The sequence below is a fragment of the Neovison vison genome, chromosome 6, assembly GCF_020171115.1.
Source record: "Neovison vison isolate M4711 chromosome 6, ASM_NN_V1, whole genome shotgun sequence".
NCBI lineage: Eukaryota > Metazoa > Chordata > Mammalia > Carnivora > Mustelidae > Neogale > Neogale vison.
Genome location: NC_058096.1, coordinates 55,189,743 through 55,216,525, shown reverse-complemented (window position 1 = coordinate 55,216,525; position 26,783 = coordinate 55,189,743). Strand labels below are relative to the sequence as shown.

The window sequence follows — 26,783 nt, the reverse complement described above, 5'->3', positions numbered from 1 at the left end:
ATTAAAAAAAGAAAATTTGCGCATATCAAAATATTTGTTTTTAAAGGCTGTATCTGAAGTATTTATACACGAAATCACACTTCTGGGATATGCAGAGCTAGGGTTGGGAGGTGAAATGAAGGAAAATGGATGAAATACAAATGAAACTGGAATTGAGAACATGTTGGTATTTGTTGGAGCTGGTCCAGGGAGTTCAACATGCTGCTAGCCTCTTTTGCATATATTTGACAATTTCCATCCTTTCACAAAAGATGAAAAGGTTTCTGAAAAATGATTAATAATTTTATTTTCAGTATGTACGGGAATGGATGGAGTCGGCGTTTTCCCTGTTAGCTCACTTATTGATAACCACTTTACTTTTCCTTGCAAGAGACTTTTTTATGTTCTACCCCAAAGGACCGATGTACTGTAGAATCTATGTAGACCCATCAAACCACACACATGTAGAACCTGTCATCTTCTATCCTAGTAGAATTTACATTCTTTGGTATGGAACTCCCATCCCCACAACACATTTTATTCTCAGTAATTCAAAAAAGTGTGCTCAGAATTCAAAATGTAATTAATTCACCAGGCAGACTAATTTTATTGGAAAATTCTACAGCGCTACATATACAAGCGTGAGTTACCTACACGAAGTACCACGTTCCGAGTTCTCCACAGCATCGTATCTCCTGACGGAGCTTCCTCCTAATGACCAGGCCCTTACAAGTTTATTTGAAAGAGGGAACTAGCTATACCTAGGGGTCTCTTTTGAATATACTTAAACATATCAACCTTTTGAATAAAAATAAGAAAATCAACAGTTATCATTGAGTGGACATTTCCCTTACAGGCCCTAGCCCAGCCTTCTCATATGTATTTCCTTTCCATCCTAGCAGAAGTGTGAGGAGGTATCGTCACCACCATTTGTAAGTGAAGAGGAGTTCCGGGAGGTTGAAAACATCAGTAATACGTGGGTGGAACCAGTCTTTGAAGCAAGTCTGTCTTAATGCAAACCCTGTGGTATCACACCTTGTATTTAGTGTGTGTGTGTGTGTGTGTGTGTGTGTGTTGTGTGGGGCTCGATCCCAGGACCCTGAGATCATGACCTGAGCCGAACGCAGACGTTTAACCCACTGAGCCACTCAGGCGCCCCTCCATAGTTTTTGATTACAGTTCCGGCATATTTGGTATGTTCAGAACGGTCCCACTTGTGCCAGGAGGCTCTCCTCCTAAGTCGTGGAATGAAACCTATCTTCTTTCTTCTAGTCGGCTGATTTCTACTCCACCCATTAGGCAAAAGCAACCCAGGCTGCTCAAATGTGGGGAGTATCAGGCAGAGTTTGGAGGAGACCAGCATTTGACATTCTGAATTCGCTGAAGTTAAAGCATTTCCCCTACTGTTTTTAGTAGATAGGGTCTACTGAAGCACGGACTCTCTGGCCAGGAGTATGGAGGTAAAGAAATGTATTTGAATAATCTCTTTAAAATATTTCAAATTTTTATTAAATATTTTTATTCAGTTTTAAGATCACAGTTAAAGTACTTTAGCATGTTATACACATGACTTACATGTGCAATTTTTAGAAATATCAAATTAAGTATAAGATTTTGAAGAAAGAAATTATATAAATGTGTATATTGACTTTTACTACACATACATCTAAGAAAGCAATAATTCTGTTGTACCATTAAGTGGAAATCATTTATTACATGGCATGTTTACACCAACTCTAAAGAGAACCAAGCCAATTTCTGAAAGCAAAAAAAATGAGCGATTCAGTCATGCTGAAACTGTCAACAGACTTAAGACCCGGTGGTCAAATGAAGCTATGGTTAATTTACGACATGTAAGTAAGCAATTCAAACCTATGAGAAAAGTTCATAATCCGGTACATGGAATCTCAGGTGGTTTTTATTCTTTTTTTGGACAAATTCCTGAGAGCAAGAGACTGGTTTAGTGCGAAGGAAATGAGAAGAACGTTGCTGAGCATGTGCTGAGCTCCAGGTCACAAACCCGCCCCACCCCGAGTTCTGGGCTCTCACAGCCGAGGCACTAACGTGAGGCGTCAGGGGACATGAGCCAGCCCCTAGGGGCTGCGAAGGGACAGCAGTGTTAGTTTGAGAAACCCACGTGCCTCTGTGATTCAGGTTAGAGCCTGTGAGGTATGATTTGCCGTGCGAGTGGGAGGGTTTGGAGGCATCGAATTAGGTCCTTGTTACTTCAGTAACTGGTTCTGGCCCAAGGTGTCGGGCGATCTTTGGAAGGAGTAGTAATTCTCATGATAACTAGTTCTGTGCACAAAAATCGAGTTGAGGGCAGGATCAATTTTGACCACGGACTGCAACAAGGAAATAGTGGTCACAGAACTTAATACAAGGTTTCCTCTTTTAATTTATTAGCATAAATCCTACCACCACAAATAAAATTTGGCTAGGAGAGGAAGCTCTCTTTCGGGTGTGAAGAAAATGCATACTTCCATTTTTTAAGGAAAGCATAGCACAAACAGATGGAGGTGTATCAGGGAGTCAAACAGATTTGTCTTGTTATTCACTATTTTGTCACTACTTTCATCTGAGATGTAAAGAAAATAATGTCCCCAGTGAAAAGGACAAGGTGATTTAATATGGACTATAATAAACTTAGCTATCACTTCCACACTAAAGCAAAGCAGTCCATCAAACCCTGAATACTTCACCAGACATATCTGGCAAGATAAACCGAACAACTGTTTCTTATTGTAAGTGCGATGTTAGTCAACCTAAATAAGATAATTTAAAAAAAAAAATCCCAAAACTCAAATAAAAACAAAATCCGAATCTAGTTCTTTGGGAATGCTTGTATAAATAAAAGCAAAAGCTAATTAACAATTAGTACTCTCTTTGTAAGGTGCAAAACAAGGTCCTATGAGGGGAAAGCTAAAATTTAATTTCCGCCTAGCAGTCAACGTCACTCTGAATACTTTATAGGTCAGATATATAGGAACGACATTTGCTTCTACTGCCCATTTTCTGCAATACATTATTCTCTCTGGAGAAGGCGGTCTGGGGAAGTCACAACACTGCAGTGGGAACAGTGGCACTGAAGGGAGGAGCAAGAAAGGACAAAGCTCGCTAACAGGACTTACTGAAACGAACTTGTAAAGCCGAGGTAGCCCGTTAGGGTTGGCCTCATGTGAGGGCTCTAGGGAGCAGTGCAACAAAGATGAGTCTTCCTCAATAGCATTGCGGACACCCCGACTCTCCCTTTACAGAGGGGCGGTTCCAGGCCTTGCAGGACTTCCTTCCTTCTCCCCAGCGAGGCGGTGGTGCTTCCTCTCCGCCATGTGGACGCTGGCCACCGGACTCCAGAACGCTTGGGATGCATACAGTAGTTCAGCAGGCAGCACGATCCCATTGCTTCACATTAATGCCCATGCCAAACGTGGAACAGAGTTACCGGATACCCTCCTTCCCTCCCCACTACTCCTACACTGTAGGAGCCAAACATGTAATTCCATTTCCGGCTTACTCCTGGTTCTGTATCAATTTATAATTTGCTGGAGATTTTACAGAGGTGCAAACTTTTCCATACGATGAGCCCAAGACTGCGTAGTGCAAACAAAATTTTCTAGGACTGAGGCAGATTAGCATCTGACTGGATAAGAAAGTGATGGGGAATACACATGTCAGAATATAAATAACCAGACCAGTTCAGATGCTCTTTTTTGTTCAGAGTGTTCCACCGCTCCCGCCCCCACCCCAACAGTTTAATGGCCGGAACTAGAATCAGGGATAATGTGGGAATGATTTCAGCACATTGGTAGAAAGCTCATCTGACAGAATTCAGTGAACGCAGTTCTGGTATTTGCGGGGGGGGGGGGGGGGAGGCGAGGAGACGACTGTAAGAATTACAACAGTATGATTTATCCTTACAAAAGGGCTTTGATGAATTACATTTTGATCTAAAATCTGGGAACTAACCTAATTTGGGGATAAGAACCTGTATCAGCAATGTGGCTGTGGGACATTTTTCCTTTTCCTGATCTCATTACAGTTATCCAAACAAGTAAAAACTTCAGAAGGATGTCTTACAGTATTTTTTTCTTTCACTCAGCTTCGTAGAGCTGCAGCTTCAGTTACTATAATATACTCTACACACTTCAAAATTACATAGGAAAATACCCAGAACAACTAAATAAATAAAAGGCTAAAGAAACTGGAACAGTACTGTGTCTCCATCTGAGACGAAATCATCCACTTCGGCATCACAGAGGAGGGCTAGGACGATTTTTTTCAAAAGATTTATATACAGGTTTGAATCCAGAAATTAAGGTTAAAAGCATAAATATCGATAATTTCAACTAGATTCAGAATGGTTTTTCAGAAAGATATGATACAACAATTTAGAATAAAACAAAGCAGAAAAGCATCATATTTTGGTTTGCTTGAGATATACATAAGGTGCAACAACTTTTTCTCTTGAGGATGCTTGTGGGACAAATGTTAGTGTCGATGGTGTTTGCTGGCAGATTAAGGTACACACCATAGCAATATGATTTTCCAAAATATAAAAGAATGACAGAAATGAAATGAAAATGATAGATGGGTGGGGGGGCACTACAGGTTGGTCTGAAATATTTGTGCTAACAAATGTTGTTACCTGAAAATACCAACACCCTTCTCCAGCGGATTCAGGGCATGAGAAAAGCACTATTATTGAAATCAAGACTTCACTCAGAGAACAACAAGGCGAGTGTCTAAAGGACTATAAAGCTTTGCAGGATTTCTGCTACTCTCAGTGCCTAACCGCTTAAAAATTAAGCATCTCTACAAAAAGGTTTTTTTTTTTTTTTTTTTTTTTTAAAGTATCTGAAAACAGTCATATCCAGTAGATTGCCCTCCCACCCCACCCCTGCCTAAGGGAAAAGCCACTGAGGTTTAGGAAAAGCAGATCAAGTAAGATATTAATCACATAGAAAAAAGTAATCTTTTGTTTTGCTTCTTTTTAAAAAAGGTCCCATGAATATACAGCAATCTCTTAAGGAAATCTAGTGAAATGTCATTGGAGGACTGAAGGAGGGTGCTCTGGCAAAAATAGATCTATTCTAACTGTGTTCTATAGAATAACAAGTTAGTACCATTGTCAAGGTGCATGTTCTGCACCAAACAATTTTTGTTGTTGGTTTCTTTTACTTTTTTTTTTTTTTTTGGATTTTTAGCTAATTATAATTTTTAAATCACTGCTAGCAAGTGGTCCAAAAACTCCAACAGCCACCAACATTGGGACCCAGCAATTTTCAAACATTCACTTTGTGTTTTGAAGTTTAGAAAATATTAATAAAACAGCATTATAGTAAAAATATTACACTAAAACCTGGGGCTGCTTACCTGATTTATTTCTATGTGAATGGGGTTAAGTTTTAACCTCTGACTAACCTAGATTACTAATTCCTTCTTCCTCCATGCCCACAATGATTATGCATTTTTGAGGACACCGTTCCAATGCTCTGCTGCCCTCTTTACCTGCTTTGAAGAAAAAAAAAAAACAAACAACAAACCGAACAAATCCCTATATTCTTTTTCAATTCTGTTAGTATGTTGTACATATTTTCCAGCACCGAAACTGAAGTAATATCTACAACTATGAAAAGCTAAACCTAGTTGGTACTAATAGAGTCATTTTTTTGTATGGCTATTAGGTCAAATTACGATTAGGAAAAAAAAAAGTCATCATTACAATTGAGTCAAGTATAAATAAGAAAGCTAGATAAAACCTTGTAAACTGTCACCATGTAGAGATCTAATTCAAAAGCTTCAAACTCGAACTAACGCTATCAAAATTCCGCCAGTTTGAAAACCAATAAAAATTATTGCTGGAATCCAATAATTAAAATTTGGTAGTTTGTGCTGCAATGCAAGAGTGGGGATACACTTTGTGCTATGGAACAAATACCCTGTAAAATCGGTAGCCTCCGACTAATTCTGATTTATCACTTTGCATGTGTTGCTAGGAAACAAGACACTGTGAATGTCAGGTGGTTAAGTCAATATGTTGAATGTTCTAATAAGCCAGGTAATCCGCTTGGCACTGGCATACACAAGGTTGTTTTATGTTCAAAAGCAACAGAACACAAAAAGGAAATAAACTTGCAGGTGGCTCCATGACTAAGACTCCCACCCTGGTCAGGCATACCTCCCTCATCATTTATTCCATACCTCCTTCACACCACACAACTCAAAATGGCTCTAGAACCCCGCAGCGGCAATCAGGCTGTGCATAGCAATTGCTACCCGTCCAGTCTGTCTGGGATGGATGGAAAAGGTCTGTAGCTCAAAGTCCACATGAAGTGAGTGTCTTCAATGTGTTCAGAATAGTGAAGTAATACTAAGGTCACTTCTGAATAATATTTTTCTTTTTTTGTTTGTCTGAACGATCCGTTGGTCACTTAGACCCCTGTGTAAAAATAAAGGAATCCTCAAGGCATGAAAACATCGGTAATCTGTAATCTGCAGGACTCTTCCCCTGTCTGGGAAAATATTTGCCACAATGTGCCCCAAGCATGTGCTTCTTGGTCACTCAAGGCTAAGGAAAAAAATTCAGCTTGTAAAAATTCTAATTTTTTTTTCTCTCTCTCTCTTTTTTCTTGTTTTGCCAGCAAACTACCACTCTGGTGGCAAATATAAAAGTGCAGAATATATGGACCACGAGGCCGAGCATACACCGCTAACAATGGTACATCCGCCTGCCCGCGCTGCTTGGGGGTCTCTGGAGCAGGCTTTTTAATATTATTCTACAATATAAATGTAGGTATAACCTATTTTATAAACCATCTTAGAACTTAAATCTCCATGTACAAAAAAGACTAAGAATATCTAATAATAACTAGTGCAGTGCGTCAGTTTTTGTTGTTTTTTTTTTTGTTTGTTTTGTTTTTTGTTTTTGTTTTGAAAGAATAACTAGGTAATATACGAAACTAGTTTCACACTCTCTGGTTGGTAAAAGAGATGCTGGATGAGCTACAGTAAAGGCAGCCTTTTACCAAGTTACCACCTATTACCGTCAAAAGCCTTCAATAGAAAGCAAAGCTCCAGGATCATCCCGTTTCTGCTCCTGACAAGACAGAGAACATCACCCTCAAAGACTCTGGGTTCCAAAAGAACACACAGCGGCCCAGGATGCTAACTTCTGCTTCAAGTGAATCTGGGCCGTGCAGGGCAATGCGCACTTGTTTGCAGTCTGTATTTCCCACCACACGGACTCACTAGCATCCCTCGGTACAGACAGGGCTAGGGTAGTAGGTAAAGCACAATGTTTTACAATTAAAGGCGCTTCACTGGTCAGCGCAGGAAATAAGTACAGGGGCCTGTGGCATTTCTTTTGGCTGTCCATCATGGGTGAGCGGAGTGGACCTCTGACCCCTGCAAAACAAGGAGAAGGACAAAAGAAGTCACCCACTGAGTACCTTATCAGAAAGAGAAGACGATGATGAGTAAGCAGTAAGAGCTTTCCAGTATCTTTTACTCCCTAAGGCTGACTTGTTCCTTATGCTATTCAATTAAAACCGTTTTTGTTCTCAGAGCTGCTTCTTTTTTGACATTTTCTTATCTCGGTTCCCCTCACATGACTTAACCATCTACTCTGCCCCCAAACAACCACCTCCATTTTGCAGAGGCAGGACTTCAAGTGCCACCAGATTTGGGGCGACTCCCTAAGAAGTGGGGAACTTTTAATCAAGGGCCGTGGCTCTAAGATAGGTCGTCTTCTTGATCCACTGATATTAAAATATGAACCATGCCTTTCCTCGTGATGCCCAAGGGGAAAACTCTCCTGTACTAATTGATCACCTCCAGGCTCATTTCCCAAGAGATATAATAATAAACCCAATTTAAAACGTAAGGCCAATTAAAGCAATGGCCCCTGACACCAGAGGCCTGGGACTCCAACACAAATGAATGAAAAGATGAAAGAGAAGTCTCACAGGCACATGGGCAGCACATGCACAGGGGAAGGCGGCAAGGGGGAACTGAGTTTAGAGTATGAGAACATCCAGGTGACTTGGGCCAAATCAACATATGCGGAGAGAGAACTCCAGAGAGGACCAGACAATTCCCAGAAATACCCATTGTTTGGATTGGAACTACTACCAGACGGAGCTGATTTCTCACTCAGCTTTTGGTAAATGAGTAGGAAAAATTTACTTGATGGTTGTAAGGAAACCCTTCAATTTCTTGGTAATTTGAGCTTCTCACTCTAAAAAGATGGGATGGGGCACCTCTCTGACATTTCCCAACAGGCCCACCAAAGACCAGACAGTGTCCACCCCCAGCTCTGGCCGCCAGTGGTCTGCTCAGCTCGAGGCTGGAAATTGCTGATGGAGCAGCCAGGCCTCTGGTGGCCTTTTCCACACAGTATCTTCTTCAGATTACACAGAACAAAAGGAGCTGTTTAAAAATTCAAATTGTACTATTTGAAAATTCAAATTTTCATCACTATACCCAAATTTCTTTCTCTTGATGCACACACACAAAAACAGTGTAGATAAATTACAACGTTTGGGGATTTGAGAATCCAATAATCTCTTAGCCGAAGATATTAGGATTTTAGAAAAACAAAACATGTGTTATAATCAAACCTCTGGATTAATCTGTTCATTCATGTGGGGATGCTGCAAGCACCAACTGTTCAATACGCTCAACTCTTTGTTCAGGAAGAGGACTTTAAAATGCTGGTTTTCTTTACCTTTAAGATGGAATCTGTGACAGTATTACAACACTAAAAGAATTGTAGAAAGTAGTGAAAAAGGAAACATAAGAAGAAGAAAGAGAAGTGAAAGATGGAGAAGTACAGTATCCAAAAAAGAGCAACAGGGACAGAAAGAAAATGGGGTGGAAGCCCAGCTGAGTCCAAGAAACGAGCAAAGGAGGGGGAACCTGACATGGCTCCAGCTAATGGATGGGGCAGGTCCTGGGGGAAGGGGCAGCAAGATGTGTCACGACAACCTCAGGCGTGACAGAAGCTTGCTCAAGCAGCAAGCTCGGTGGAGCAAAGGCAAAGACCCCAGAGTTCAAAGACCTTACTGCAAAGCTTAATTCACCCTCGCTGTGTTTTCTTGGCAAGTTAACCGTCTGCAACATCGTTAAAAAGGAATCAAAAAGACCCACCTGGTAGGGCTGATTTTAGGACTAAATTTAATGAGCTTTCCCTTATGAAACCCCTAATAAATAAACACGCTCTCAACGAAAGTTTATTCCAACTTCCCATTTCCTGCATCTTGCAAAATGGACTCTCTATGTTGGGTTTCTGAGCTTAATGTCAAGATTTCTCATGACAAGAATGCAGGTGATACATTTCTACTCCTAATTCTGATGATCACCCTCTAACATATAAACCTGGGTGATGCCTAAGCAGTCATCAGTTGCCCAGGTAGAGGGCAGTCTGGTAGCTCTGCTTTAACAGGTAAGGGCTGGAGGTGCCCTTTGACAGCTGTATGGGTACTGAACATGTGGTCCACATACACAACGGCATATTGCTCAGCCATCAGAAAGGATGAACACCCACCATCTGCACCAACATGGATGGGACTGGAGGAGACTGTTCAGTTGGAGTAGACTGCTCAGTGAAATAAGGAGAGAAAGACAATTATCGTACGGTTTCACATACTCGTGGAATGTAAGGAATAGCATGGAGGACACCAAGGGAAGGAAGGGAAAAATGAAGTGGGTGGAAATCAGAGTGGGAGACGAACCGTGAGGAGTCGATGGACTCCGGGAAACAAAGTGAGGGAAGGGAGGGGTGTGGGGGGATGGATGAGCCCAGTGATGGGTATGAAGGAGGGCCCGGACTGCGTGGACCACTGGGCACTATACGCAAACAATGATCATGGAACACTACACCAAAAACTCAGGATGTACAGTATGGCGTCCTAACATAATAAAAATGAAAAAAATAAAAATAGTAAGAAAAAGAAACAGGTAAGGGCTAAAATTACAACCAAGATTCTTCAGGGGATCTGTTTTTCTACAAATTAAGAACACTAACCATTTCTGTGACTGATAGTAAGATTTTAGCATGCAATAGTGTTCTTTCTAATGGGTGGTTTTAAAGACAAGAACCTTTGCTCACACCGTTTTCTCTATGCCTGCTGGTGAGCTTAGGCAGGCAAACTTTAAGAACACATCATTTACTCATCTACCCAACCATTTTTCATTCATCCACTGTTATACCAAGAGCTAAGGAAGCTGGGGACAGGAGGATTAAAACCAGTGCTGTGCTTTCAAAATATACCAGGAAGAGACAGATGTGTCCATGAATAATTACAACCCAGTGTGGCAGCTGGGCTGGGAGCGTATGCACAGAGAGGCCAGAGACTTTGGGAGGAAGACGGAGAGAAGACAGCAGGACTAGGGAAGGAGGGGCAGCAGTTTGCCCAAGAGGGGACTGTGTAAAGCCCAGAACCTGGCTGGGCTAGGCAGCAGCAAGTGATGCCACGTGATGGCAGGGTAGTGAGGACGGGGTGGTGGAGATGAGAGGCGAGGTCTGCGGAGGCTTCCTGCCATCACAAGCCGCCAGTCCTGGGAGGCTGCTGAGCGGAGCCAGGGTGGACCGCAGTTGTGTTCAGAGGGGATGCTGGCAGCAGCAAAGGGGGCTGTGTGATAGACTTTTCCAAGCCCTGAATTATGATCCCCTCTGACTTCTTACATTGCCTCTTATTTCCAAAATTTATGGGGCACTTAGGAACAAGCAGGCATATAGTTCATCTTCTTGCATGCGGAGGAGTCTGTCCTCCGTTCTCGACTATAAAACCCCCTAAGTGGAGAACTGTGTGTTCCCTCCTTCGGAGACGTGAGCAGACTTTAACAGTGTCTGTCAGCATTCACTTGCTATTAGGCACTTGCAGTATACATGTGAAAAGGAATTTGACTACTCTCATCTAGAGGTGATTTGTGAAAAAGCTCTAGAACCATATGACAAGGGAAAAGAAGCAAACAAAGCTTACGTCAGGGCCTCCTAAACATGGATGTGGAAGAGGAGAGTGAAACCCAATGGGTGGGTATGAGGTTGTGTTAGATCTAAAACTCTTGTGGTGAAGACTGGAAGTCTGGGAAATACCTGAATTTACAAATGCCTTTTTTGCCTTCCCAAAGGGTCCATTTAAAATAGCAGAACACCCAATTATACGCTCAAACTTAATATACTTTCTGTGAGACTTTCCTGATTCAAAAGGCCTTCAGATCTATGATCTCATGTGATCTTCACAATTCTGGGATTCTTGGGGGATACTGTCATGCTCACTGGACGATGAGAAAACTGAGGCCGAGAGAAATAAATGACTCTTCAGCAAACAGACAAGGACAAATGCAAGCCCCCTGTCCTCCACGACACGGGTGACAGGACCTTCTTCCTGAGCATGGTTCCTTCCAGTAGCATGACCACTGCCACCAGCACCGTGCCCGAGGGTGAGTCTCCCGTGTGCCTGCCCTGGTGCACGAGCTCATCCCACGGAACACCTCTGTGCAATGAGTGCCACCCACACCCATTTCACAGAAAAGAAACCGGAGGGTAGAGAGGGGAGTGACCCATCTTGCTCACGACCTTGCACTCTGCCGATGGTGGATGCAGGGCTCCAACACAGGTCTGAGGCCTGACCTGGAAGCTCACACCTAACGACTAGATGATGCGGCTTCTTTGCTCTCCCACGCCTCTTATGGAAATGATGTGCAGCCACAGAACAAGAGAGTCAAAATGCGATCCTTGGCTGACTATTTTCCGGTGTCTTCCCACACTGCTAATTAGGACGTAACTTACTCGTGAACCACAGCACATTGCGAAAAATACCACACAACCCGTCGGGAAGTAAACCTCGTCTTCCATGTCGTTCTCCCTAACCCTGTTCCGCATGAGGGGGTAAGGCTGGCCAGAACCCCCCACATCCTGGTGACACACACCACTCACCTGTGCACATTTTCCATGGCGGCCACTTCGGCCAGCGCGGCGAGACTGAAGAACGCAGACACGGCTGGCATCTCTGGAGTGCTGCTCCGCGTCTCTGCGGCCTCGGGGTTCTGGGGGCCTTCGTCATGGCAGCCTGTCTCAGTCACTTTCGGGAGACTCCTCTGCAGTTGTTCCTTTGGTTTGTCATCTGTAACAAAAGGGAAATTCATCACAGGAGGATCACCATGTCCTCTCCAGAGAAGGAACACAGAGAAAACTCTTCGCCAGACAATGTGAAATGAGCTAATATTCTTTGTTCACTTTTGTCATCCATGGAATACCAAGGCTTTACAGATTCTCTTCTCCCATGGTAATAAAACTCTTTTATCAAGCTCAATTCCAACTATGGACAGTGTTATGCCCTGAAACTAAGTGGAAGAGAAGCTGTGTTTTATCCAAGGACCAAGAATAGGTCTGTCTCAGAGTAAGAGGGGAAAAAATAGGCTTTGACCAGAATAAAACTGATGGGACTTCGGCAAAGGGGCCTGTAGGTGTTCTAGAAGGCCCCTAAAAACCCGACCACGCAGACATTTCTGATGAAGCCGTAGGATACCCAGCTATGGCAACTTGGACATTGGGTTTGCTCTGACACCAACATTCAGGACAGCCTAAACCAATCCCAATGAGATCGATCAATCCCAGCAAGATCCCCAGCTGTTATTCTTGTTCTAAGTATTTACTAGAAGGAAGATGAAGGGACCTCTGGTATTCACAAAGACGTGCTAAACCGCTATGAAAATCTACTGTTGGAAATGAGTACATTTTCTTTACTATGTAGCTGTTATAAGGGAGGAGGAATCTTTATCATGATTTTTAAAACATTTTGAATATAGAAAGCAAATGATAAAGGCTGTAAATGCCATATATCAGAACATGAGAGCGCTATGTGCTTTTCTAAATGAAGGGAATATTTCTAAGATCTTTCACTCTTTCTGAAGTGAAAATGAAGCTCTAACAATTTATGAAATCAAAATCACAGAACAGAACCCAGAGTGAAAATGGAAGGAGTGAGGGGTCTGCTGGACTACAATATCAGGAAAATGAGATCTAGTTCTCTCCCTACTTCTACCTAGTAGGTCAATGTATTCAAAAATGAAATCCTACCAATTTGAGCTTAATCTCTTATGTAACAGGGTAAAATGGGAATATTTAATATGCTTTATTGTTCTAACAATGTACACACGCTAAACACAAAATGTGCATGAAATCCACTGTCTTCCTATTCTATCTCAGCAATGAATCTTTATTTGCAATGAGATTAACCTAAATCAGGTATTTATAAATACTACACTCAAAACACACTCATTTAAACATTGTTTTTATTTTATTAATTTATTTTTTCATTATGATAAGCGTATTAATACCCGTCAGCTCTGTTAAGTCGTCCCCCAACTCAGCTCCCCTCTGGTAACTATCAGTTTGTTAGTTTATAGTTAAGAGTCTCTTTCTCAGTTTGTCTTTCACTCTTTTTCCCCACTATGCTCTAAACGCTTTTTCTATTTATAGAAGTCACTGTGGACCTCTAACCTTTTTCTGGAAACTGGAATAGGGCAGAGGGAGCGACACTTCAGAGCTGAGGGACTGAGATGCCGGGGGGGGCCGAAAGGTAGGAGGACAACCACAGCTAAGGCCACTAATGCTTGGTTGATGGAGCACCCCAAGATCTGAGGGGGATGTGCTCAGAGTCACTCTCTGTCCCCACTCCTTAACTTGGGCCCCTCAGGCAATTCTGCCACAATGGAGGTCTCCAGGAACAGCCAACATACCACACACCATGACTGAAAAATGGAGAAATTCAGTGTAAGTTAAGATTTGGTTAAAGATCAGCCCAGAAAACTCAAGAAATCCAGAAGCATTCTCAGGGTCCCTCAGTGGTGAGAATCAACTTATTAGAAAGTGCTGGATGCTGTCTAAGGTTCTTTAATCCACTGGTTTTAAATACTTGATAATATGGTTTGTAGTGACTTGAACAGTGAACCGTGAAGAAACACTGATTCATCTAGTATTTTTAAAAGTCTAGGATCTCTGGGAATTTACTTAATGAAGACTGCTTTTGTGCATGCTGAGAAAGAGAAGGAGAAACACGCAGTCCTAAAAATTACCTTTCCTTTCTAAGAATGCTCTCAGAAAAAGAGCTATGATTTTAACACGTATACATTTTGTACATTTGGGAGCTTGTGGAAAACTGGTTCTCAAGGAGATCCAGAGAAAGAATGTTCCTGCGGCCAAACCCACAGAACAGACCTATTTTTCAATGAGGACCCAGAGCTGGCTTAGAGCCATTTGCTGTCCAATGTGGCCCTGATAGTCACCACCTAGCTCTGGTTTCTCTCATCTAAAGCTCCCTCTTCTTACCCAAAGTACCTCCTGCTGGTGATACCCGGCCATCTGCTGTCCTGACAAGGTGGGTGATCTTGGTTTTCCTTGCTTTTCTCTTTTGGCTGCCCACCAAGGGTTCTTGCGTTGTTGTTGGCTCTGGAGTGTTGGGAATGGATAGGGCATTTTTAACCTTATGAGCAGGCTCTGTGGTGTTTTTGTCTTCTGAAAATATGGCTGAAATAGGACAGATCATATATAGTTACACACAAAAACATAAGAAATCAACATTACTCTTAGAAACATTTCTCAATGGATAATCCATCCGAATGGAGAACTGAAATTTAGTTTTCAAAGTACTGATGGGAAAAAGAAAATGTTGCCCATGATTTTAACCAAATATACTTATTTATATTTGCTTTGATAAATTATGTACAGAGGATTCAGATACCCTCTCTCTCTTTTCATAGACTACTGAACCAAAAGGCCATCGGAGTAACATTTTATTTTCTAAGTGTTTGGATCTTGCAGGTTTGGAGGGAAATACAGTGTAGGTAAATCTGAGTGAACTGTGCTCCAACAGAACATAATTTCTACATGGGAGTCAGGGTTCCTATCCGAGATCCTCTTGGCCAACCTGGTCTGGGGAAGATGACAAGGGAAGTTTCTCTTCTTCTGAGGAAACGGAGATTAAATATGTGCTTCTAAATTTATAGTCATCACTGGGACACTTGCTTTCAGGCACCAGGTCAGAGTGGTCAGAAAAGAAATTGTGAAGCCCGACCTCCTCCTTCTGTGCATACTGACTACTCAGCAAAGACCTAACTCACACTGGTGATGCCTGCACATAAGGAAACACTCTCCCATTCACTGAACTCTAGGACCTGGTCAATGTGCTTATCAGTAAGAGAATTTAAAGAAGTACCACAGGCCATGACTGAAAATGGAGAAAGGTATTAGGTACCCTCATTCTAACTGAACACCAGTGAATCATTTCACAGCACACACTTCTTTCTGAGGAGTCACTGTGTTGAGAGTAAGGAGTACGCATGTCATGCAAGTCCTTGCATCCAGTTCAAACAGGATGAGGACGCCTGTATCTTTTCGTATACACTTATTTCCTCAGGAGTTCATTCTCCCCACCCCACCCCCAATTTAAAAGTAAGACAAGTATATGTAGATAGGAGTGCAGTAAGCTTTTAAGAATATATTCATGTAGTCAAACTTAGTAACTGAGACTTTTTTTAAACTTTTTTTTTTTTTTAAAGATTTTTAAATTTATTTATTTGAGGGAGAACGAGTGAGAGAGAGCATGAGAGAGGAGAAATTCAGAGGGAGAAGCAGACTCCCAAGGAGCTGGGAACCCGATGTGGGACTCGATCCTGGAAGTCCGGGGATCATGACCTGAGCCGAGGGCAGTCACTCAACCAACTGAGCCACCCAGGCACCCTGGCCTACAGGCTTTTAAGCAGGGAAAAGAGGCAAGGCATCTTTCCATTTTTAAATCACCCAATCTTTAAGAGAGGTGCAGAAACAGTTTCTGACAAAGAGGGGAATGTGGCTCAGGAAATCAAGGTCTGAGTGGCCTATTCCATGCACAGAGCCAGGAGATAACTGAAGGTGCTGATCGGAAGGCAGAGCTGAAGGGAGACGCTGGAAATGCAACAATGCGAATTGCACGGGAGGAAAGAAGGCTAAAATAAGAGGAAGAGCAAGAATAACTCAGGGTGTGAAAAAATGCACATGCTGGTATAAAACCTTATATGGCCTTCACTTAAACATTTTAATCTGGGTTTTTAACAAGGTTAGGTACATCCTTGGGAAAGCAAGGCCATGAATTTGTTAAGATCTTTGCCCTTAAGAGATTGATTCCAGGATTCCCATTCCAAAACAAGTGGGAAATCATTTCAGTTACATCAAAAGAAAGGATGTAAAGCAGAAATCATACTGTGACTTGTGGCTTGGCCTTACCTCAACAGAGCATAATAGACGGCCATGTGGGACAGGCTTAAGATAATAGTTATTTAAAAGAAACTACTTGGCAATACTCCCAAGTATCTTTTCAAACAAGTAATCAAAAATTAGGAAAAAAGGCTCCTTTTAAATTGTAGATCTGTACCCAGGAAACAGTCTTGGTGTATTTATACTTTGATATTTAGCTTAACATAGAGCAGTGCTGGTATGTATTTTAAGATTTTTTTTTTTAGTTTAAACTTCAATAAAAACTGCCAGTAAAATAAAGGATAATTTGGTTAAGAAACCCTCCAAAGAAGTTTCATGACTCTGCATTAGCCTTGAAATTCAAAACCTCTGATAGCCATAAAGAAGTCAGAATATGAGTTTATAATGAGGATAAGAAACCTCTATTAGATATTCACAAGCTTCAGAATTTCTACTTTCTTAAATCAGATCCTTCAGTTATCCCTTCTGATTATAGGGGGTGAATCTTAATCACTTCTCCAACATGTATACAACGTTACAGATGGCTCTTCCGGAAAAAGCACTAACCTATTCTCTCTTCTCTTTCCATTTCCTAGAAAAATCTAGAACTTACAAAATTAAGGGTACAGCAGGGTTCCAAAGATGAAGGGTGAACTACATCAGAAGAATTGCTTAGAGAAAGAAAGAACCCAGGAGGTCAAAGAAAAGGCCACGTGGGTTAGGAAAAGATGACCTGATTTCTATACAAAGACCGTGAGATAACAGAAATGACAGTCACAGAGAGACCTAGATTCTACTCTTGACTTTAAATTTAATTTATTAACTGCAGGACCACAGGTGTCTAGTTTCTTCATATAAAGATGGAGGCTGGACTAGATTGGCTCTAAAGGAGCCATGAGCCCCCAAATTCTTGTCATTTGTCACATAGCCCAAAATCAGGTTCCCAGCCAGCCTCCAGCCAGCTCCGGAGTCTCAGGGCAAGGGAAGAGTACTCCCTTGACAAGGACTGTTAGTTCTCCTGCCTTTGGTAAGCCTTCGAATGGTTTCATTTCAGTGGTTGTCTGTTTCCTATGTGTTCCAGATACATTAGTAAAAACAGAGTAAGAAGCCAAGGGGATGGCTGCAAAGGGGTTGCAAAAGGGAGGTAGAGTTAAGGCCTAAAAGCAGATTGGGACTCAGAGAAGCTCAGAAGCCAGCAGACAAGGAGCTGGGGTGGAAGGTAGGCTGGCCAACAGACACCAGCCATCAGGTCCCAGAGTCTGGTGTACTGGGAAACAGAAAAGGAGCAAGTTAGGTTGCAGACCAAGTGGAAGAGGCATAATGTGAGAACACACTGAAGGTTCTCATAAATCACTGAAAAAGAGGCCATGCCACCTCTGTTGGCACTTATTGCCAGATCACAAAGTATTCATGGGGCCTGGAGATTGTCCACATTTGAAAGAGGGATATGATGAGATCTTGCCAGAATTTGGTGGAGGTAAGCCTGAATCTGCCCCATGCTTTGACCCAGGAGCTATCCCCAAACCATCCTATGCTGTCTGGAGGCCAAGACCAATGACAGTCTTCAGGGTCAGCACTCAGAGAGAACCCTAAGACAGAAGAACTAGGAAAAACAGGTAAGGCCAAGAAGTGGTCGTCTGGGATGCAACAGCAGATCTGAGTCCAGCAACGTAAGCAAAGCAAAGAAAGGCCTGGTGGTGAGAGACAGGAAATGGAAGAAGCTCAGAGAGAGAAAAAGTCTGACGCTGAGCACCAAGAGAGCAAGCCAGTTCCTTTTTTCTTTTTTCCCTCCCTTCCAAACTAATGGAAATGTGAGAAAAGAAAAGCTTTTGTCCTCTAAAAACAAATTAGTCATTTCTCTTTCGGCTTGTAATTGAACACACAAACCTACCCAAGCACTGTGAAACAAGTCCACAGGGCTAGTTTTTATACTCCACGATAATCATAACACACTTGGAGCGTATCATCTGAGAGAGATAATGTGAGCTCACTCCTGGAGCAACATTAGGAATGTGGCAATAAGAGACTGTCTTGTTTTCCAAACCCTGCTCCCCAAATGTGGGGTGAATCTTTTGAGATAGCAGCACTGTGGTTGTACCAAACCCCGGGAGGCCACTAGAGTGCTCCAGAGTTACGAATTCACATTCCAACTAGGGGAATCAAACCTACACAGAAATTACTATAGCCAAATCTGGAATCTCACAGCCTTTGGTTGGTCTCTCTTGAGCTGAAAATGCAGTCAGATGCTGAATGGAACACAGGAAACAGAATCAAATGAATGAGCCTTATCTAAGATCCCAGGAGACCCTGCTGAAGTTACACAGCAGCTATTTTGAACTTGAGAAAAGAGATCAAGGTTAGTCCGAGCATTGTGGATCATGTTTGAAAATCTAACTATAAACCAGATTTTTCTCCCCATAATTAGATTTATATACCGCAAAGGAACTAATCTTCTGGAGATTTTAAGTCTCAGGTTTGGGTGTTTTGTTTTGTTTTTTTTTTTTTTCTCTTAAGATACCATTTAAATTGCAACATCTGAGCCAAATAAGGGCTCAGATATGCCCGAAAAATTTGAAACTGTAAGCAGCCCATGTGTTTTAGTGGAAAGAGTGCCGATTTCTTCTCTTCCTGCTTATGTTGGTCAGGCTTCAATTTCTTATGATGTACTTAGGGCTAATAAGCCCTCCTGAATTCCCTGGGGCTCCTGCCAAGATTCGTTTAAAAAAAATTGTGAAAGCCCTCTAGAAACTATAAAGCAATATTAAGTATTAATTATCTTTATCGTTATTATTACAATTAGAAACCTGCAATTTAAGCGTGAACACAGGACACCAGAACTTGATACACAGATAAACACAGTGGCAGATATAAGTCATCTTGGTTTATCTGATAATTTAACCTTTAATTCTAGGGTGATAAGCAATCTTTTTTTTATGATCTTCAAAAGTGTCAAGAAATGGTTTACCAATTTTAAATTTTAAAAGCATGGGGAAAAATGCTTAAATAGACTATAAGCTTAGCATTTAAACTGCAGATGTGATTACTAAGCACCTAAAGATTTCTGATATTTGGGAATGGGGGAATGAACTGCAAGCCAATTATACTCAGGACGGTATAAAAAAGAATAGTGAGCTTGAAGTCATCCCCTTTAGCCCAAGACAGGAAGAGCAAACTGAGCTGAACACCTCAGTGGAACCAACATTTCTCATACAGACATCAGCTATAAACAACCCCTGTCTAACCTTTACCCAAGATGGCTAACACATGTTAACATTATCCTGATTATGGTTTCATCTTCTATCCTTAGGTACGTATGCTCTCCAAGGTAGAGTTTAAATAAGCGATGGGGAAAGAGGGCCTAGATAATTCACCAAGTGCACCATCACCACCTGAACAAGGAAATATAGGGGAAGGTATGACAATCAATAGCCAAAAAGGTCACTTTAAATTACTGGTAATTACTGATGCACAAACAGATTCCTTTTACCCTGACCACATGAAGTGAATATACACTCCACTCCACACCAGAAGACATGCAGTTTTCAATGCATACTCTTTAAAATTTGTAATGCAGTCATAAATATTAGTAATAAATATAATTAATATCAGCGATAATAACTCTAGTCCACTAAACCCTTGGTACTGCCTCAAATACTTGAAATGGATTTACTCTTCTGCCCCCTAAAGGGCAGAATTAGGGCTGTAGACTAAGGCCACCCCGAGCACCTTTCTACCCACTCAAAAAAACCAGGTAGTAACAGCAAGTATGAGAGGGAAAATGACATTTGACGCCGACGTGTCACCCCCTTCAGCAGTCACCCCACCCCTAAACGCATGCATCATACATACACTTAGTACACAAGTGGAGAGTGAACCTGGAGAGATGAAACATAATTCATGCCACTGAAAACTGCTCCTTAGCGGTAGATCAGAGACTGACACCCATGCCTCCTAATTCCAACCTTACTCATTCTTTCTCCCTCTCTGCCCATGCTATGAAACCACGCTCTGCAAGACACGGGGTTACTGTTCAAAAAACAAAACAGTTAGAACAGTATCATTTCAAGTAAGGAGTAAAGATGGTCTAAGAAGAGCCTCTTTGATTCCTCTGATTGTTCATCACTGCCTTGCACGTATCAAGTCTGTGCAGAATAGATCTTTAAAATTCACAAGAGCGGATACATATACACCGCACGTTGGATGTCAGCATTTAATGCGGAGAGCAGCACGACAATTCCTGTTTGGCTGCGCAGCTAAGAGCAGAAACAGTCCTCTGGAGGGTGGTGCACATGAAGCAGCAGGCCAGATTAACAGATAAACTCGGGCTTTTTTTTTTATAGAAGTTCAGTGACATAAAGGCAGACATCTGGCTCGTGCGGACTGTGACTACCAAATAAAAACAATTCCATGTTTGCTATAAACTCAAGTTTGAGTATTTTTTTGAGAAATACCTTTAACTCATGAGGATTTCTGATAAATGACTGAGGCCAAATGTGCATCTGAAATTTTTTTCTCCCTCCCAGGAAAGGAACGAGAGGTTATCTGGGAGTCAAAAGACATGGTCTTCTTAAGTTCCCCTTTCTGGTTGTAAATAAATCAAAGGGACTGGACTCAATGATCTTTAAGATTGCTTCTAGTTTTCAAATGAAGCGACTCCTAATTAAGGACTATAAAAAATGTTCAGCTTGGGGTGCCTGGGTGGCTCAGTCGGTTAAGCGTCTGACTCTTGGTTTTGGCTCCAGTCATGATCTCCCAGTTGTGGGATCAAGCCCCATGTGGGGCCCCAAGCTCAGTGCAGAATCTGCTTCAGGTTCTCTCTCCCTCTCCCTCTGTCCCTAACCAGCTCACATGCGCAGTCAGGCATTCTCTAAAATAAATACATAAAATCTTAAAAAAAAAAAAAAAAAGAGTTGAGCTCCTTAAAAATAGCAACAATGAAAAAAAAAGAATCAACTGTAAGAAGAGGACAGCCCATTAACTGTCACAGAAATGAGTACTCACTGGAGGGTTCAATATTCAACAAAATTAGGTAGACATCACAACTAAATAGGGCTGTGGGAAATTTTGAAGTAAAATCTGCACTTGGGAAGCTGTAATGTTATGCTAGTCAACATGGAACTTCTCCTTGGTTATCCATAAGCCTCTGGAACATTCCATCTGAACAGAGGTACTGGGAGGTGTGCTGGGGTGAAGTTCAGGATGGGAACACTGCTGGCGTGCCCAAGCCCGGCCGACTAGGAAAGCCCCACGCTGGCTCCACTCTACCCATAGACATCTGCCTGCAACACGAGTATTTTTAGTTATGGAAAACTTCAATTTCTGGTGAATGGGTTTCAAAGGTTGTAAGTGCCCCTTAGACAAATTAAGCTCCATATGACACACTGCCTGACCCCCAGCAGGGTCAAAAAATCTGACAGTTTTGATTTGAAAATTAAAAACAACCAAATTACGAGCCCTCAGGTATTGGGCTCTCGGGTGAGCCTATATATATTATGCCTTTTAAAACCTTTCCAACACAGACTACCTAGAATGACAGAGAATACTGCCGTGTTTACCTTCTGTAGGGTGAATGGCATCCAAGAAGAGTTGCTTGTTTGACCATTTATCCCCACTTCCTAAAAACAACGACAGAGAAAGAAAGTGAAACTCCACTCCTAGGACAGACTCATAACACTAAAGAGAAGACAATACACAAAACAGCTTAAATAGGAACTTTATCACACAAAAGAAGCCGAGTTTTATTTTAACTAATTCTCAAAATGGCATCTGCCAACTAAAATAATCAGACGATACAGGAAATGGATTGAAAATAAATCTGCCTTCTATGAAATACACTGCTGGATAATTTCTTGGACTTTAATCAAGACAACTGAAGATCAGTTATAAGGAAATGATAAAAGTTGACATTTTACCTAAAGAGGGAGTTTTCTCTACTGGAAGCAGAGAAAAAAATATTAACATAAAAAACAAAACCAAGAGGATGGAGCGGAAGTGAAAATAAAACCCAAATTAAGTAAAAGGTTACATACAGGAACACGTAGGTACATATGTCTACACATGGAAGACAGGTGCATTTAAAGCCTCATTCCAGAAACACAAAAGGCTTCACATCTGGCCATGCAAGGAGGATGCGAATGGGCCTCAGATGAGTAGGCTCACAGTAGTCACGACAGGAACATGCAGGGCGATGCTAAAGAAAGCCTCACTTCTGGGACACGTGGCTGGACTGAACCAGATGGGGAGGTTTATCTTTTAGGTGGAATAAGAATAGGAGTCCTGAACTATGAGAAGAAGGAAATCTTCAGATGAGCGCTGAAGAGGTTCAAGGGCCCATCAAAATCGTAACAATAAGACAGATGCTCAGAGTGGAGAGACGGTGGAGGGCAATGCATCTCTAGTGCCCTCTGGAAAGAAGTTATGTGACTGAAGGGGGTGGGAAGAGTTGGGCAAACGCAGTATCGTAGATGGGGGAAAAAAAGAGACGGGTTACAGCTGCGGAGTGGAATCCTCCCAGACAAGAATCCTCAAGGGTCAGAGAAACTACAGAAATGGTGGCACTCTCATATGAATAGAAAACTCCTCAGGTTTCAGGAGGTAGGAAAACGTGGCCCTGGTCTGAAGGCTGCCGAACATGAGAGAAACGAGAATAGTCAAAGGAAATAAGTGAATAAGAGCTCAAGAAGACTAAGTTACAAAATGCACCAAATATGGATGAAAACAAAGCAATTTTAGGATTCATATGGAACGCTGAAAATAGAGACATTATGGGATTTGAGTAGGAATCCAAGTGAAGGAGATCTCTCTTTGCAATTAGCTGCGGAGTCTAGAAATCGTGAATACGCCTGCATTAGGAGCCAATGACACTGAAGCAAGCCAAGGGAAGGAAAAGGCAAAGGCGGTGCACAGAAGCGTTACTCAAAGATGGATTCACAATGGAGGTGGCCAAGAAACCTTGATGGAGGATGGAAGGCACCAATACCTTTTTCCGGAACATTAGGCTTCTCCTTTTTGTGCTTATATTTGCTGACAATTTTGTGGAATAAGTTCTTTTTCTGAGACTGGAAAGGACCTACAGACAATATTAATATAAATATATTTTAAATTGACAATGTTTCATAAAACAATACTGTGTGTTCCTAAACAATTACACCCTCCTCCCCCCTGTGGTACAAGCAAACGGAGTCACAGGAAATGTCATCTTGCATATCTTTACTCCTCTAACTAGCGCTCAGCATCCTTCCTTGGGATTATTTAAAAGACAGTGATATTTTCCTTCGGAATGTATTGGGCAGAAGCCCCCACTGGGGCTGGGACTTCCTAAGCAGAAACTGTAGATTTAGTGACCAGAGACAGACCACAGACCCATCACTGCAGAGTAGTTACAGTTTTTAACAGACACAATTTTACTTTATTTTAGATACTTCAGTACGGTGAAGGAAAGGATGGCGGGGCATTTATTCTCTTCCAAGAAAATGGTTTTCCTAACAAGAACAGCACTTTCAGGACAATAATTGGCCTGATAGAATCGGATAGCTTTCTGGCCTTTTCTGAGGTTATTCTGGGAAGAAAACATGCTTTAAAAATAGAAAAATATTTGCCCCAAAAATCGGGGTGGGAGGGGAGGAAAGTCTCAGATTGTATCTTTGTGTCCTCAGATAAAGGAAACAGAACTAAGATTTGTCAGTTACCCAGTCAGAAATGCCAACGGCAGCACTGACCTCCCCAAAGCGGTTTCTTTCTATACTGTGCTGATACATTCCTGTGGGAAACGGACTCAAATCATTTTATGTTAACTTCTGTTCGCTCATCTGTTAATGGGGATAATGAAAGTGCCTAACTCAAAGAGTTGATGTATGTGAGGATTTAAGGACTTAGAGACTCTATAAGCTGCCCCTGCCCACCAGGCAGCATCCACACCCACATGCCCTGTCCTCTTGCCAAAGGCAAACAACTTCTCCTGCCTTAAGTAGACAACTCACTGGCTCTTAGGTTCACCTATATCTGCAACTGCCACCAGTTTTAGAATATTTCCATCATCTCAGAAATAAATCCCATATCCTTTAGCTATCACCCTTCCATATCATTCCCTCTATCCCTGAGCAATCACTAATCTACTTTGTCTCTACACATCTGCCCATTCTGGAAATCTCATATAAATGCATCATGTAATACAGTCTTCACTTTCTGGATTCTTTGATGTGCTATGATGTTTGCAAGGCTCATTCTTGTTGTAGCATGTATCAGCATATCACTCCTTCTTAAAGGCTGAATAGTATTCCACTATAGATACACATTTTATTTATTCACTCACCAGCTCATAGAAACGTTGGTGGTTTTCCACCTTCCAGCTATTATGAATAATCCTGTTATGATTCCTCATATATAAGCTTTTTGTGTGAACATGCATGCTCATTTTTTGGGACACATACTGAGCAGTGGAACTTGCTAGGTCATACGGTAACTCCATATTTATAAACCTTTGGAGGAATCGCCAGACTATTTAACATCCTCATCAACACTATCACCTGTCTTTGATTATGACCTTCAGAAGGATGTATTTCTCTCACTGTAATTTTGATTTGCATTTTCCTAGTGACTAATGATGCTAAGCATCTTTTCATGGATCCACTGGCCATTTGTATACTTCCTTTAGAGAAACATCATTTTGATAATTTGTCCATTTTTTAAACTAAGCTTTCTTCTTACTGAGTTTTAAGAGTTCTTTATATATTCTAGTTAGAAGTCCTTTATTAGATATGTAGTTTGCAAATATTTCCTCTCATTCTGTGAATTGTCTCTTCACTTTATTAGTGTCATATGAAGCACAAAGTTTTAAATTTTGTTTAACAGTCCAATTTATTTACTTTGTATTCTGGTGTCACATCAAAGGATCCATTGCAAATCAGAGGTCACTAAGATCTGACCCCTATGTTTTCTCTGAGAAGTTTTACAGCTTTAGCTTTTACACTGAGGTCTGTGTTCCATTTCAAGTTATTTCTGGTATATTTTCTGAGGCACATAAGAGTCCAAAGTCATTCTTTTGCATGTTGTTATCCAATTGTCTCAGCACCATTCTGTAAAGACTAATCTTTTCCCCATTGAACAGTCTTACCTTCCTTGTTGAAAATCCATTAGCCAATGATGATATATATAGGTCTACTTCTGGGCCTCAATTCTATTCTATTAACGTATATAACTACATTAGTACCATACTGCCTTGCCTCCTGGTTTTTGTAGCTAGTTTTAAAACTGAAAAAATTATTTTGGCTGTTCCGAATCTCTCACATTTCCAAATTTTATAATCTCTTAGTATTGGAGCACCTGGGTGGCTCAGTGGTTTAGCCTCTGCCTTTGGCTCAGGTCATGGTCCCAGGGTCCTGGAATTGAGCCCCACACTGGGTTCCCTGCTCGAGGGGAAGCCTGCTTCTCCCTCTCCCACTCCTCCTGTTTGTGTTACTTCTCTCACAATGTCTCACTCTGCCAAAAAAATAAGTAAAATATTAACAAAAAATAGACTCTCTTAGGATCTATAAAAGAAACTGGAATTCTAATAGGGATTGCGTTCAATCTGAGTGTTTCCATCTTAACAATATTAAGTCCTCCAATCCACGAATATGGGATGTTTTTCCATTTATTTTGATTGTCTTTCTTTCAACAATACTTTGTAGTTTTCAATGTGTTGCACATCTTTTGTTAAATTTATTCTTATGTTTTATTCTTTTTGATGTTAAAAATGGAACTGTTTTCCTAATTTCATGTTCAGATTGTTCATCGAAACTGTACAGAAACACAACTGATTTTTTTTTTTTTTTAATTAAATTCTAGTTAGTTGACATACTGCTCAATATTGGTTTCAGGAGTAGAATTCAGTGATTCTCATTTACATATAACACCCAGTGCTCATCCTAACAAATGCCCTCCTTAATACCCACCATTCATCTATCTCATCCCCCCATTCCTCCATGCCACCCTGTTTCTTCTCTATAATTAAAAATCTCTCATGATTTGTTTCCCTCTCTTTTTTTTTTCCCAGCCCTAAATGTTCATCTATTTTGTTTCTTAAATTCCACATGAGTGGAGTCATATGGTATTTGTCTTTCTCTGATTTATTTCACAAAGCATAATACACTCTAGTTCCATCCACATCATTCCCAATAGCAAGATTTCATTCTTTTTGATGAATATCTTCTTCATCCATTCATCAGTTGATGGGCATCTGGGCTCTTTCCATGGTTTGGCTATTGCTGATAATGCTGCTATAAACATTGGGGTGCACGTATTCCTCTGAATGTGCAACTTTTTTTATCCTTTGGGTAAATAGTAGTTCAACTGCTGGATCATAGGGTATTTCTATTTTTAGCTTTTTGAGGAATGACCACACTGTCCTCCAGAGTGGATACACCACCAGTTTGCATTCCCACCAACAGCACAAGAGGGTTCCTCTTTCTCTGCATTACAACTGATTTCTGTGTCCTTCAAACCTGCTGAACTCATTCATTTATTAGCTATAGTAGTTTTCTGGGGGCACTGCAGGTTTTCTATATAAAATGTCATTTGTGAATAGGAACAG

At 41.4% G+C, this 26,783-nt stretch overlaps 1 protein-coding gene across 14 annotated transcripts in view; it reads right to left on the bottom strand.

The window, feature by feature from the left end:
- Positions 1-1,461: 1,461 nt before the first annotated feature.
- The window catches only part of BBX (BBX high mobility group box domain containing), a 278,723-nt gene continuing 253,401 nt past the window's right edge, over positions 1,462-26,783 (bottom strand). For 10 of the 14 annotated variants that reach the window (XM_044251313.1, XM_044251314.1, XM_044251312.1 and 7 more), the window contains 5 exons: positions 23,193-23,282; positions 21,769-21,828; positions 14,312-14,509; positions 11,918-12,104; positions 1,462-7,383 (listed from right to left, as the gene is read on the bottom strand). In XM_044251313.1, the coding sequence (XP_044107248.1) occupies positions 7,296-7,383; positions 11,918-12,104; positions 14,312-14,509; positions 21,769-21,828; positions 23,193-23,282 (623 nt within the window). In that variant the 3' untranslated portion in view covers positions 1,462-7,295. The remainder of the gene's footprint in view (positions 7,384-11,917; positions 12,105-14,311; positions 14,510-21,768; positions 21,829-23,192; positions 23,283-26,783) is intronic. The other 4 variants (XM_044251317.1, XM_044251322.1, XM_044251324.1 and 1 more) reach the window with 4 other exon arrangements.